Consider the following 14,811-nt stretch of genomic DNA (forward strand, 5'->3'; position numbering starts at 1 on the left):
AACCTGAAGGCAAGTGAGCGCAGCGAACGAGCTTCCACCCAAAGGTGAGTGAGCGTAGCGAACGAGCTCCAACCTAAAGGTGAGTGAGCGTAGCGAACAAACTTCAACCAGGACGTGATTGAGCCATGCGAACGAGATAATCTTGAAAATTAAGAAGTTAAACGGGGCAAAGCCCGCGGGTTACAGCTAGTATGAAATAAATACCACACAAAATAAATAACACACAATTACACAATTTCATTATAAGCGGTTCATATGCTTTGACTTTAGCTAGTATTCACCTAGGTTTAGTTAGCAAACGTGTAACCAATGTCGTGTATTCTTAGAAGTAATTCGTATTTCTATTCTCGAAGCACACGCATTCCCGCAAGGCCCCACTAGTTTTCTAGTGGGGCCTTGATTCCCGCCTACTCATGTAAATATTAGTAAATAATGTGTAGCTACACAAAACATTAGTGTTAAGTTAATGCATACTTTTTAAAAACAAAGATATCGCGTGGCCCACTTACACAAACAAAACAATCGCTATTAAGATCACCATTGTGACTATATTTTTAGCTTATGTAAGATTGTAATAACTAAGAAGCAACTTACACACATGGACACTTAGTGAATTTACTTGTACCATTTTGTTCAGAATTCAAAGGACTATAATCTTTATCAGAATCGGTCGAGCCATTTCCGATTTTTCCGTTATTTTATGCGTTGTTATGGGAAATCACAATAAAAAATCAAAATTTAAAAACATACCACCGCCTCAGCAAACCTGCAGACTAAGCGAAATTCAACTTGTCTGATTACATTTTTACTAAAATATTTCCATAAATAAGACATATTTAAGTATTCCCTATTTAAATAACATTATTTAACGAGTGCTCAGGTTTGCTGCTACGGGGAAGGTAAAAAGTGTTTTTTGACCATACGTCAATAGTATAGGATGAAATAAATAAATTTGCCAAATCTTATCAAAATATATCCATAAACAAGTAAACTACAACAATTTCCATTTTCTCCGAAAGAATAACATGGGGATTTTAAATTACACTATTTTTTGAATTTTCTCAGTGACCGTTAAGCATACAACAGCGCTTCAATATACTAAATTATTTCTTTTTTTAAGCTCTACAAAACGGTTTTAAAAGAAATTGCAAAGTTTTTTTGTTTTTAGGGTCAAAAATGGGAAAACCCCATTTTTATCCCATAAAACCCCCCATAAGCCCCCGTTCCCATGGTTAGATTATGCTGGATCGTGAACTCGTTCGAATAAACGTAGGTTTATACGTTTGTACAAAATTTCATCCAAATCGGATCATTTTTGCTCGAGTTATCGCGCTAACAGACAGACATACACACACACACACACACACACACACACATATATATATATATATTATACTATATATATATATATATATATTATATATATATGTGTGTATATATAAATAATATGTAAAATAACATGAGTACCCTTTTTTATATTCTTTTTATTTATGTGTATATATGAATTTGAACAGATGGTGTTTTTGGATTCTATGGACCTCAAAATGAAAATTAAATCGGTCCCGGGTCCATGTCTTGCCATGAGTACTACGGTAATAGCTTATTCCCTATATGGGAAATTCGCTAAAAAAACACCTAAAGATACAATTGATTACCTACTTACGGTACCTAATTTCAGCAAAATCAGACAACAGGTGTGGTATGTAGCCACGGCCGCCTTTAACTACAGGCCGCGGCCTGGTAGAATTGGCAACATCGCAAGTGGTGTTGTTCAGTGACAGACGTCCCATAAGATAACATGGCAGACAGGTGACATCAGCTCATTAATTCGCACTTTATTGATTTAATTTTTAGTTTATGAACATAAATTTATTAAAATATTAAAAATAAAACATACATAATTGAAAACTGAAACAATATGAATTAAATCTATATCTGTAAATTTTTAAGCGGAGTCAATATTGTCATATTCCAGTAATCAATCTTTCGTAAATACACAAATACCATTAGTTGCTTCCAAAAAAATCAGCTGTTACAACACCACTTGTGACGTTGCCAGTTCGAAGGCCGCGGCCTGGAGTTAAAGGCGGCCGTGTATGTAGCTCTGTACAGACATCCACAAACCACTTTTTTGGGTTCATGGGGATCCAAAACGGATATAGCCACTCAAAAATCAAACTCGAAAATTTTGACGAAAAAATACTTTTTTCATTATACAGTATCTCTATGGTATTTATAGGAGAAGAAAGTAAAAGCATAGATAAAACATGTTTTATCTATGGTAAAAGGGAATGAAGAATTAAACTCTGATTGAAGGTAAAGTGAAATCGCAATGGTTATGAAAATGAAATGTGAAATGGTGTAACTACATGGTAGTTTAACCAAGCCAGCTTTTTTATAAGCAAACGAGAAAAGAAGAAGAACAAGAGTATAAAAATTGAAATCCTCAAGTCTCATCCATCGGGCATTCAACAAATTCAATCAAATCAAAAACATAAACATAACCTTCAACAATCCGAACAGTCAGCGAGTCAGGATCAACGAGTCGACTTCATTCTGCACTGCATTCATTTACTTACTTAGGCCTACTCTGACTTCAAGAAGTATGCAATAGGCAAAGTCAAATTAGGCCTAAAGAAAATAATAATTTCTAGTATAATTTATAAGACGGTTGCGCGTTTGTATGAGTGATTATGGTGTACTATGTCCCAACCAAATGCAAGGTGTACTGTCTGTGGGGGATCTAATTTTATTGCAGAAGCTGGATTTTTCTTTTGCTCTGAGTGTAATACTCAATCACAGGTTTGAATTTATTTTTTAAACAAACTTTAATCGTATATTTGGTTCATGAGTTAAATTTAATCCTAAAATCATAAATATCTAAGTTAGGCCTAGTTTGAAAACAAAGGGCCCCCCCCCCCCGGTGGTAATTCTGAGCCAAGACGTCATCATTTTTCTCATATTAAAGTTGATTGTTCTAGTAGTAACATGTCAATGTAAGAATTTTTTTGCTGGAAAGCAAGTTTGGAGGTTAGAGACCCAAACACAGATTGGGACGAGTTTAGTTAGGCTTTAACAAGGTTAGTTTAGGTTAGCTTAGACACATATTATAGCAGAGCATTATTTTAATGCAAAGGATACGTGTCCAGTAACCGAACGTGGATTAGGCGTTTGGCAGTGACGTCACCGGGTTGTGGGGGCCCGGAACACCATTATCACTTTTGATACGATGTACTGCCCTTCGTGGTGTAGTTTTTTCAAAGATTTTGCATCTAATGCCATTTCTTCTTAACTGTACATCTTTAAGAATTTGAGGCATTTACAATTTTATTTTTTTAACAGAAGTTAACCTTTATTCGATTTTTTCATCATCAGCAAGTTTGGTTACTTAGGTTAGGTTGTGATAGTAACTGCCGGACGCCTAATCCACGTCCGGTTATCCTCTGCCTTATTTTAAACACATAATGTTTTGCCGTACCTAAGCTAATCATAAATAAAATTCTTGTCTAACTTATAGGCCTACGTGTTACTTACTACTAACCAACAGAACAATGAACTATAATATGAAAAGAATTTTAGTTGACCCAGTCTTGGCTCAGAATTAACCTAGGCTAACACAAAACATTTAACCCTTGAGTGCCAACGTCCGGGGAACCGGACGTTTTTAAAACGAGCCAAAAGTGCCGACGTCCGGCCGACCGGACGTTTTTAGGACGTGCCAAAAGTGCCAACGTCCGGCTGACCGGACGTTTCGTAATGATCGAACAGTTGTCATAACAACCGAATGGATACTCGGATTCTTTTAACCCATATATTAACATTGAGTCGAAAGTTACTAGATGCGATACATCGATTTTCGTTGGTCGAAATATCGAAAATTTGATTTTTACGAAATTTTAACCTAAAAATCGCCAGATCGCGCTCGGCATTTTTAGCGCGACCTTCGGGGAAAATCATCGGCATTTTTTGAGCGTTACTTTTATTTCTCGCCTGGCACTCTAAGGGTTAAGTTACCGGTACCGTAGGTCTATATAAAGTTGTTTCTTTATTTTATCCTTAGTTTTAGTTTTAATTTGTAGGCCATGACTAAAAGTGGAAGGAACTACAAATTTTCCAACCCTATGCGGTAATTATAGGCTATTAATAAATTTTAGTTAAGTTTATTGTTTGTTTTTTTACTTAACCCTTCCCGGAAGGGCGAAATCGTGACATGGAACAGTAAACAATTAGCCTATTGGAAAAAATAAAAATTAATTTTCCTTATTTGTGTTTTGTTAGGTACGAGTATACATAAAATAAACACAATGGAACACTTCATACTGTCAAAATAATTTTTTACTCGTTTTTAACTATGCGGATATATCCGCTACCCGTCCGTGGATGAGTAGAAAAGCAGCGGATATATCCGCCACCCGTCTTTGAAGATATGACCATGACAACGTTAGGCAATAAATAAAGATAACGTAGTGTCGAGCGCGAAAAGTCGAGGGGGGAGTGTAGGAGAGGTGGGTGGTGCGTGGGAGAAGGGGAGGCGTGGGAGAGGGGTAGGCGCGGGAGAGAGAAGGGAGTATAGGAGAGAGCGCAGCCATGGAGAGAGCAGGAAAGTGGCTCCTTGGTACCGCGAAACATCTAGTTACTGCTCAAGCACCTGCCAGTCTGTCTGAAGAGAAGGCGAATATATCCGCTTCCCGCCCGGAATATCATATCAAAAACCATAAGTGGATATTTCCGCCTCCCGTCCTTTATCGCCAAAGACTTAGGCGGATATATCCGTCACCCGTCCGGGAAGGGTTAGCTAACTATCATAAAATATATATGGTAAGCCGTAGTAGTTTCTTCGTTAGGTAGTGATTTCTCTGAGTCTTCTAAGGAAATAGATAGCTGATGAGAGTTTTCGCTGGAGCCTTTCCAAGTGGGGGTGCCAGTTTAGTTGCGGTTCAAGAGTGATGCCGAGGAATTTGGTTGTGGGGTTGGGATTTGTTGTGTCTTCTTGAGCTGAGGGTTTGTTTGTTGGGGTGAATTTCATGCAGTCAGTTTTAGATTCATTGATTCGGAGATTGCAGATTTTTTTTTTGTGTCTATTGTTTTTTATGTTAGATTGGGTGTTGGTAGCCCAGGACTATAATGGCCGTGTCGTCAGCAAACATACATGTATTGTCTGCTGGTAGGAGGGTGGGGAAGGTGTCTATGTAGATCAGGAAGAGTAGGGGTCCCATTACTGAGCCTTGGGGGATACCTTGAGTGATGGTTTGTAATTTTGATCTAAATTTGATGAAAACCTAATGAAGTTTCCACTTTTGTTTTCAATTTCAATGAGTTGTTGTCTATTGCAGAGGTAGCTTTTAATCCAGTCAAGAGCTTTGTTGTTGATGTTTAGGGCTGATATTTTTTGGAGAAGTAGGTTATCAAACGCTATTTGGAGATCTAGAAATATGCCGTTTGCTGTTTTCTATCCTCCCAGATATTGGTTATGGTGTTGCAGAGTTGAGCCAGAGCGGTATTTATGGATTTCTTTTCTCTGAATCCGTGTTGGTTGTCACTTAGGAGGTGGTTGTTTTCCATTTATATCAATAAAAACGTAAACAGATCATAACTTAAGTCTTAAGTCTTTATTTACCATTAAATACAATAAGTACAATATGTTTGTCATATTAAATACCCCCGTCGCACAAACCTGCAGACTAAGCAAATTTACATTAGCCTGATTGGATTTACACTAAAATGCCTCCTTAAAAATATCCGTAAAATTTTGTGTTTTTAGGGTCAAAAGGGGGAAAAACTTATTTTTACCCCATAAAACCCCCGTTTCCATAGTCCGATCATGCTGGTTCGCAAACTCGTTTGAATAAATGTAGGTTTATGCGTTTATACAAAATTTCATTAAAATCGGATCATTTTTGCTCGAGTTATCGTGCTAACAGACACATTTATATATTTATATCTATACTATTATAAAAAAGAGGTGGTTGCTGTATGTGTGTATGTGTGTATGGGAAAAGTAAACTCGAAAAATACTGGACGGATTGGGCTGAAATTTGGCATGATGATAGCTCACATTCCCGATTAACATATAGGCATATTCTTATTTCAAAAATCCTTTCGGGCTCCGCCCCAGTGGCTCTGGAGTTTCCCATGTTAACCTTATGAGAAATGGAATTATTGAATCTTAACAGCTGTTTCAATTAAACAAGTTGGTTCTGTTCTATGGTGTTCAATAGCATTAAAGTTACAAGGATTACCAACAGGGTGCAGCACTATTATTTCTTTTACATTTATGACAACAGCTAATTTGCAACCAAAAGGTGAGTGAGCGTAGCGAACGAACTTCAACCTGGAGGCGAGTTAGCGTAGCGAACGAGCTAACCTGAAGGCAAGTGAGCGCAGCGAACGAGCTCCAACCTAAAGGTGAGTGAGCGTAGCGAACGAGCTCCAACCTAAAGGTGAGTGAGCGTAGCGAACGAGCTCCAACCTAAAGGTGAGTGAGCGTAGCGAACAAACTTCAACCAGGACCTGATTGAGCCATGCGAACGAGATAATCTTGAAAATTAAGAAGTTAAACGGGGCAAAGCCCGCGGGTTACAGCTAGTCTCTTATATTAATATGTGAGGGCTGTTTTTTGGGAACAAAACTCCTCCGTTTTTTCTAGACCGATTTTAACGTTTGAGGTGTCAAAAAAATTTGTCTCAATTCGTAGTTTTACATAAAGGTTTTAGACTCTTACCCTTAAGGGCACGAGACGCTCTCAAAGGTCGCATTTTCCCCATAAGAATTACATTGAAAACAAATTTAAAAACAAAAACAGCTGTATATAAAAATAAACTCACCAGCTTTTTTGGAGTACTGTAAATATTGATGTTTGTAATATTTCAGAGGTTGTAGACAAATCTAAACAGTCAATCAGTTTTTTTGGAAGAACGGACAATTTCTTGAGTTTAAAGGATAAATATTGAAAACAGGAGGAGGAGACAATTAATAGGAAATCTTATACGTATGAGAAGAGTAGGGGAGAGGCCTGGTCAGTGGCGGCTAAAGGGGGGGATAATAGATATGACAGATATATAACAGATATGAGGATAATAGGAACCTCAAATTTTAACCCTCCGAGTGTCCCTTGTTTTGGCCTTAATGTCTGCCTATTTTTTGCCCCCAGACCCCCTGGCTTAGCGCCCCCACATTTTGGGGCCTAGATCCGCCTATGGGCCTGGTGTCACAGTAAGGAATCCAGGTACACAATCACTTGGGGAGATGAATCATTTTTGCCAGTTATGCTAAGCAACTTTTTGGAAGTAAAAAAAAAACCATGAAGAATATACACATCATGTTGTCACAGTGGTAAAGTAAACCTACCTAAAGTCAGATCAAATAAATACATGCAAGAAATGTTTACTGGTACAACAGCTTTAAGTCGGGAAACATTTATAGAAAACACTAAAAAATAAGGCTAGGTCCAAAAAATGCTAAAATATTTTTATAAGATGCGTTTATTATTTCAAAGCGCTATTAAATAGTGTATTTAATTAGTTACATTAGTATTTAGTCGGATCTTTTAAACTCATCGAAAATTATGACCGTTATTACTTTAGTTTTAAAATAACTTCTGTATAATACCGGTACTTGACAATTGCTTGATTTCGAGCAACAGGTACACTAGTATATATAAATAATAAAAAACAAATATATATATATGTGTGTATGTGTGTGTCCGTTAGCACGATAACTCAAACAAAAACTATCCAATTTTGATGAAATTTGGTATAAACGTGTAAACCTACATTTATTCGAATGAGTTTGCGAAGTAGCATGATCGGACCATGGGAACGGGGGTTTATGGGGGTTTTATGGGGTAAAAGTGGGTTTTTCCCATTTTGACCCTAAAAACATAAAATTTTGGAATATCTTACCCAACCATTTTGTAGAGCTTAAAAAAAGAAATAATTTAGTATAATGAAGCATTGTTGTATGCCTAATGATTTGGCCTACAGAGAAAATTCAAAAAAGTCCAAATTTAAAATTTCCATGTTATTCTTATGGAGAAAATTAAAACTGTTGTAGTTTATATATGTTGATAAAATTTGGCAAATTTATTTATTTCATCCTATTCTATTGACGTTTGGTCAAAAAACACTGTTTACCTTCCCCGAAGCAGCAAACCTAAGCACTCGTTAAATCTAATGTTATTTAAATTGGGAATAAATTTGTCTTATTTATGGAAATATTTGAGTAAATATGTAATTATACAAGTTGAAATCCGCTTAGTCTGCAGGTTTGCTGCGGCGGGGGTATTTACAATATTATCGAGCACTTATTTTCAGCCTTAACTTAACTGACAATGAGGAACGGATGAACTAAGCTGCATTTTAAAACGTGTTTTGGAGTGCCACAACTTTATAATTGTCTTATTTTGTCTCGTATTTGCAGGATTACAGGGAGGAGGTTTATGATGATTACTTTGGTACACAAAAAGTCACTACAAGAGTATTGCAAAAGAAAACACAATTAAAACCCAAAGGTATGTAAATTAGATTCAGTGGAATTGAATTGGGCCTACTGCCTACTTAATTTTTGATTGTTTGCTTTTTCAATGTTTAGTTGCTTTTTTATGTAGTTTAATTGAACGGAACAACACACATTGCTGGCCTACCTTTGAAGTAAGTTCCAACAATTAAAATAAGTTAGTGTTTTTATTTTTAAAACCCTCACACATTGTTGCAAGAACTCATACCGCACAGCTATTATTATTATCATCTATAGGCTATATTTATATTTAATTTGAAACTATTTTTCTTTGTAAAAACTAATTTGAGAGAACGACTGGGCGTAGAAACTTGGTAGAGATGAGTTATGACTTCTTTATCCATGTTTTGCCTCCTGGATTGATAAAGAGTACTAATAATAATAGGTTAAATACCTTATTTAGGCCTTCAATCCGAGTCGTCTTTTATGATGTCTATAGTTTCGGGGCCAACAGTCCCATTGTCAAATCTTCTGTCTTGTTAAATTACTGTTAATAGCATTGGTCATCGTTGAAGTCCACATATACACACACACTGACACACGAAACATTTATATTTACACGTAAAATCAGGATGATGTTCATGTGTAGGCATGATTTATTGAATTTGATGTTCTGACATGCGTTCCAACTTGATATTTTTATATTTGTAGGCAATTTGTAGGCAACGATGACCATTAAAATCCATATTTTTAGCCCCTGAGCTGTGATGTAACCAAAAAATTATATTTACCTTTTGTCTACAGCTCAATAAGTTGTAACTTCCGTTACGGCCGTTTTGGCATTAATGCTATTTAACAGTAATTTAACAAGACAGAAGATTCAACAATGGCCGAAGCAAAATGCCCAGACCGCGTTGTGGGTAAATTGATTTTCTCAAATGCTGAAGGTATAATGTTCTTCGGCAATTTAGCAAGTCCAAAATACCCACAACGCGATGTGAGCAAGATTGATTGCCCTGGTCGGGTTGTGGGAATTTCTAGTTTGCGCAAACGCCGAATTATCATTAAGACATGTCACCCGCACCATTTGCACTATTTGCGATTAGGATGGACAGACCTGCATTATGTTTTTGTTACTGCTGACCTGTAGTAATGCGCACGTGATCAAGTTAATCTATGTTCATTGATTACCTCTTGTGAGATATTGTTTTGTGACATTATGTGAAATGATGGAATCATTCTATACTAAACTGGAGGAGCTGATGTCAAAGAAGGAAGGCCTAACTAATCATAGTTTCGGCCGGAGACAACGTGTTGGTGAGCATTCTTGACGTTGACCGGGGACAACTAGGCCCTAGAAATGGAATGGCAGTTGGTTGTAAATAAGTAAAATGATTACTACACTCTTGGTACAAGACATAAAGTTCTGGACAAACAGCTCTCAAGAAACCATTTCCAGGTGGCGCCAAATAATTGCGATGTGGAAAGCGAAAAGGGACCTCTAGTTGGCGATGCAAAATTTTCAGTACGGCCAATATAAGTACCTAAATTAAGGTCAAAAATATCGAAATTTGTTTTTTTATTGATTGTTATACATAATTTAACATAGAACAGTACAGTATCGGTTAAAATATCGAACTTGAGGTGTAAAAGGTCAAAATTAATCATTTTGTTAGCCTCTGCACGGTCTGAGAAAAGAAACAAAATTTGTTCGACCTACGTTTATATGTACTTTTTTGTTTTGATTGATTAGTACCATCAGCCCCTGAAGTTTGTGACACTCCTTTATAAACACCCTGTATACATATATAAAATTTTAGATTTAATTGTGTTTTTGACCTCTAGGGACATAAAAATGATAAAATAAATCGGTCCCGGGCCTAGGTCTTACCATCCTACCTACACTAATAACTACTTCCCTATAGGGAAATTCGCTAAAGATAGATTCAATCTGCCTTGCACTGATGAAATCGTGGAAGTGTTTACCACAAAAGATCCACCAATACTATTTTAACACTAAAAGTTCTTCAAAAAGGGGATAAAACCAGTTAACATAGGCCTAGTAATAAGAACTCCGATGACGTACTTGATATTCCTTACATTTTAGAGGTTATTTTTGGAGCCGTTTTTGATATCATTGTGCGCAAATGTTACTCATATTATAGTATAGATTAAACAAAGCTAAATGTTCAACATTTTGATGATTTTACTCTATTTATTGCAGTTAGATGAATTATTAGCGTAAGCCTTGAAAGTAACCATAGATTTTGATGGGTTTCACCTAGTCATTATTATTCTAGGGTGCCAATTAGTAACAATGGCAGTTTTTTTTATATCTATGCTCATGGCAACACTAATTGTGATTACTACCCCCACCACAACAAACCTGCAGACTATGTGAATTTCCATTTGCCTGATTAAATTTTCACTAAAACATTTTCTTAAAACATGTCATATTTTTATTCTTTTTTTAGCAATGTATCTGTTTTTATGAACGGATTGTGTAGTCATGGATTGAACCTCAATTTAGATCAGCTGTTAAGTTTTAATTGTTTGAGAGCTGCAGACAAATACATTAACCTAACCTTTATAAGAAATAAATTTTTTTAATGTAAACAAAATCTCTTGCAAACAAGTGTTACACTGCCGCATAATCTATGTCCAATGACCTTATAAGAAAACAGAAATTTTGTCAATCTGTGGGACAAAGCGCTCAAGTCAGATTGAGGGCTACCTTTCTCACTGTTTGACAGTAGTTAAATATCACCTTCCCATTGTTACCACAGTAGGCCCTCCCTTATCCAACTCTGGATCAACCGCCTCTGTCCGGGCCTAAAAAGAAACCAGTTTATCCTCCCAAAATTTATAAAACACTGGTTGGCCTTTTGTAGGCTACAAATCTAAAAACCAATCAAATCAAATTAATTAGTTTAAAATCTTACTGTACTTGGTAAAATAAAGAATAAACAATAAACTCAAATATGGAAAAAAATAAAAGCTATAGAAATACTGACTAAATTTTGCAGAGTAGTTGATAGTAGGCTATAATAAAGGTGTAATAGATTTTATTTCAGTTATAAGTGCACGGTCAAAATTCAACTTTTTATGAGCTTTTTATATCAAATGACTCCTACTGTACTTTCAAGAGTAAAATGGTGAATCGCTTTGTCAATTTTTAACATAATGGACTGACTACAAATCCATGGCAGAAATGTTTTGATCTGGGTTCTGACGCTGCTCCTAAAATTTATCTGTAGCTACTAGAAAATTTGCTCACTCAGTGAGGAGGTTTCCTGAAATAAGGTAAAATAAATATTTGACAATGGTTTTCATCCCCTAGTTTTATAGCTGATCATAAGTTAAATATATTACCGTTTTGTTATATTATACTTCTTTAAAACTACTGTATATCTAAATAAAATTGTCCCAATACATATGCGGTGTTTATTCTTATTGTTTTGTAAAATAGATCAGGATGAAAAATTGACATCTTGGGAAGTTCTGAATTACATCCTAAAGGGTATAACTGAAGAAATGATTGAACTCGGAGCCAAACCCTCCCTGAAGATTATTGTATTGCAACTATGGGCTTCATACTTACAGAAACTTGAGATTGCTTTTACATCAGTGCAAGTTGAGCGAAAACCAAAGCTGGGATATGCTTTTAAACGCAGGTTAATAATTTTAATCAAGTTTGATGACATTTTGAAGTAAGGTTTAAGTATCTCTGTGAACTGTGCTGTTCAGGTTTATTTCATTTGAGCAATGGCTCTTACACCAACAGAAGCCATCCTAAAAACCTCAGAACCAGCAAAGTGACTCTTAATAAAATCAAATAATTGTTTAATTTTTTCAACTCTTCTTACACTTTGTTACAACTCGCTAATTTTAACTGTATAAAAGTCAAAGTTCAAATAATGAAGTGAAAATACCAATCTATCAGAAGCATAAAGTTTCACTAGGGTTGCTAGGACAGTTGACACAACCTGCATGATAATACATTATGATGTTGTCACTCTTTCTATCTACCAAGCATTAATGTTAATATTAAGACATCATGACACATTTTAACAGAATCATCATCTGTTTTTAAAAGGTAACACTAACAGACACAAATACATCGCTGTAGTTTTTAACCTTTCCAATATTTCATTGTTAAAGTGCAATGCACCTGGCCACCCCTATCTAATATTTATTGTGTGGCTTTGTTGAGAGCTTACTGAAGAAAATCATACCGTGCCTTTTTGAAAAAAAAACTGGTCGTGTAAGAGTGATTGGTGAATTTACTGAACTCCATCTGACTTTACTGGTCCTTTTTGGTCAAAACGGCTTTCTGGTCTATTAAGAGTACAGTAACCATCTGCTTACTGTGTAGTATGACAATAAACTTTTTTTGTTATAAATATAATTATAATTTTTAATTGTTCAATTTAATATCAAAATAGTTATTATTATTTTACCACGTACTACTATTAAGCAAAATGAGAATACTTATTTCTGTATTATAGTGATGCTGAAATAGTGTATGGTCTCAGTAAGAAGGATTTAAAAGCAAAAAGCTGGCGCTCAAGGTCAAGAGGCAGTTCAGCAGCTAGTAGTGCCTCAGACATCAGTGATTCTGGCCATGACACCTCAGCCTCAGGGACCGTGCAGAGTAGACGATCCATTCTTAGAAGGCTTACTTTGCGGAAGGTACTAGAAACTAACTTCAATCAATCAGTAAAAGGAATAAATAAATTTAGACTAACAGTTTTTCCAAAAATTCACACTTTTTCCTGAGACTTATCCAATTTCTCTATACCCACATTCATTTCCACAATCATATCTATTCTATATAATTCAGTTTTCAAAATCTTTGTACAACTAAATCTAGAGTTCTACTGGACCGATTTTGTTAATTAATGGGTCGTTGGAAAGCTTAATTCATGTAGATTTGCAAATAATTATGAAAGTTAGTTTTTTTTATGATTTATGGTGAAAAAAAAAAAATCCATAAGAAATTCATTGAAAACGGCGTTTTTAACACTTTTTAATTGGGTGCAACTTTTGGCTGCCTTTTTTGAGTATTTCCAATAAGTGCATGGTATCAATTTGTAGGACATTTTATTGTCTTTCAGAATATCACCTTCCACTTAGGTTGATTTCATCACCAATGAAAAGTTATTTGCAAAACAAGCTAAGCAACCTCAGAATTTATAGTAATGAGAAAATACCAAGTTAGGGATATTTTTGTTTAACTTTGTACAACTAAATCCAGACTTCTACTGGGCCGATTTTGTTAATTAATGGGCCATTGGAGAGCCTAATTCATGTAGATTTGCAAATAATTATGAAAGTGTGATTTTATTAAATATTTGTGGTGAAAAAGTAAAAATTACAAAAATACATTTAAAACAGCTTTTTTCAAGTTTCTGTTTTCAAGTTTCTATTTGTAGCCAGCTTTTGGCTGCCTTTATTAGGTATTTTCAAGAAATGCATAGTAGTTATTTGTAGTAAATTTTATTCTCTTTCAGAATATCACATCCACTTTGGTCGATTTTCTATACATTTAAAAGTTATTGGCAATAAGCTGTTATTGGCAAAGTGATCTCCAAATTTATAGTGGTGAGAAAATACTGAATTAGATACTAGTGTCCCTGTTGCTCGAATTCAAGCAATTGCTAAGTATTACAGGCGTTATTTTAAAACAAATAACAGTCATAATTTCTGATGGCTTTCAAAGATTATGGAAATACTCAAAGATGTACATAACAGATTGATATAATCAACATTTCTTGTAAATATCTTATCACTTTTTAGAAGCTGTTCTTGTTTTTTTAGTGTTTTCTACAAATAGCCTTACTCAGTCGCATTAGGTTGTCCATAAAAACGAGTATAAATATAAAATACCCCCGCCGCAGCAAACCTGCAGACTTAGCGAATTTCCATTTGCCTGATTGGATTTACACTAAAAATATCACATTTATTCCTTATTTAAATAGAACGAGGTGTTAGCCCGTCCTACGTACGGGAGAAGTCAGTTAAAACGGTCAGGCCTTTAATTCAGATGAACAGCTAGTTTACACGTATAAAGACAAATTTTATTGCAGCCTACAGTAGAAAGAGTAATTATCAATTGAGAAGTGTATAGGCTTAGTCAATGATATCACCTTCCATAGCATATACCTACCTCTTCCATAATCAATATCACCACACAATACAATTACTCATACTATACACCATTTCCAGTAGGTCTGAATTGAAACTCACAAAAATAAAACGAAAACATCCAATAAAATTCACAGTACACATATAATTATAACGTTGGTGTCCTGACATCATTAAACGAATTGTCCACACACATCCTTTATGTCAATT

General features: G+C 35.4%; 1 protein-coding gene across 3 annotated transcripts in view; it reads left to right on the forward strand.

Annotated features, from left to right (window-relative positions):
• Positions 1–2,505: 2,505 nt before the first annotated feature.
• Positions 2,506–14,811, forward strand: part of LOC129001887 (TATA box-binding protein-associated factor RNA polymerase I subunit B) — a 130,772-nt gene continuing 118,466 nt past the window's right edge. For 2 of the 3 annotated variants that reach the window (XM_054429351.1, XM_054429357.1), the window contains exons 1-4: positions 2,506–2,802; positions 8,419–8,509; positions 11,924–12,128; positions 12,963–13,146. In XM_054429351.1, coding sequence (XP_054285326.1) covers positions 2,704–2,802; positions 8,419–8,509; positions 11,924–12,128; positions 12,963–13,146 — 579 coding nt within the window. In that variant the 5' untranslated portion in view covers positions 2,506–2,703. The remainder of the gene's footprint in view (positions 2,803–8,418; positions 8,510–11,923; positions 12,129–12,962; positions 13,147–14,811) is intronic. The other variant, XM_054429358.1, reaches the window with a different exon arrangement.

The sequence above is a fragment of the Macrosteles quadrilineatus genome, unplaced genomic scaffold (genome assembly GCF_028750875.1).
Source record: "Macrosteles quadrilineatus isolate MER2022 unplaced genomic scaffold, UCM_ALF_1.0 Scaffold_1__1_contigs__length_201487025, whole genome shotgun sequence".
Classification (NCBI taxonomy): Eukaryota; Metazoa; Arthropoda; class Insecta; order Hemiptera; family Cicadellidae; genus Macrosteles; species Macrosteles quadrilineatus.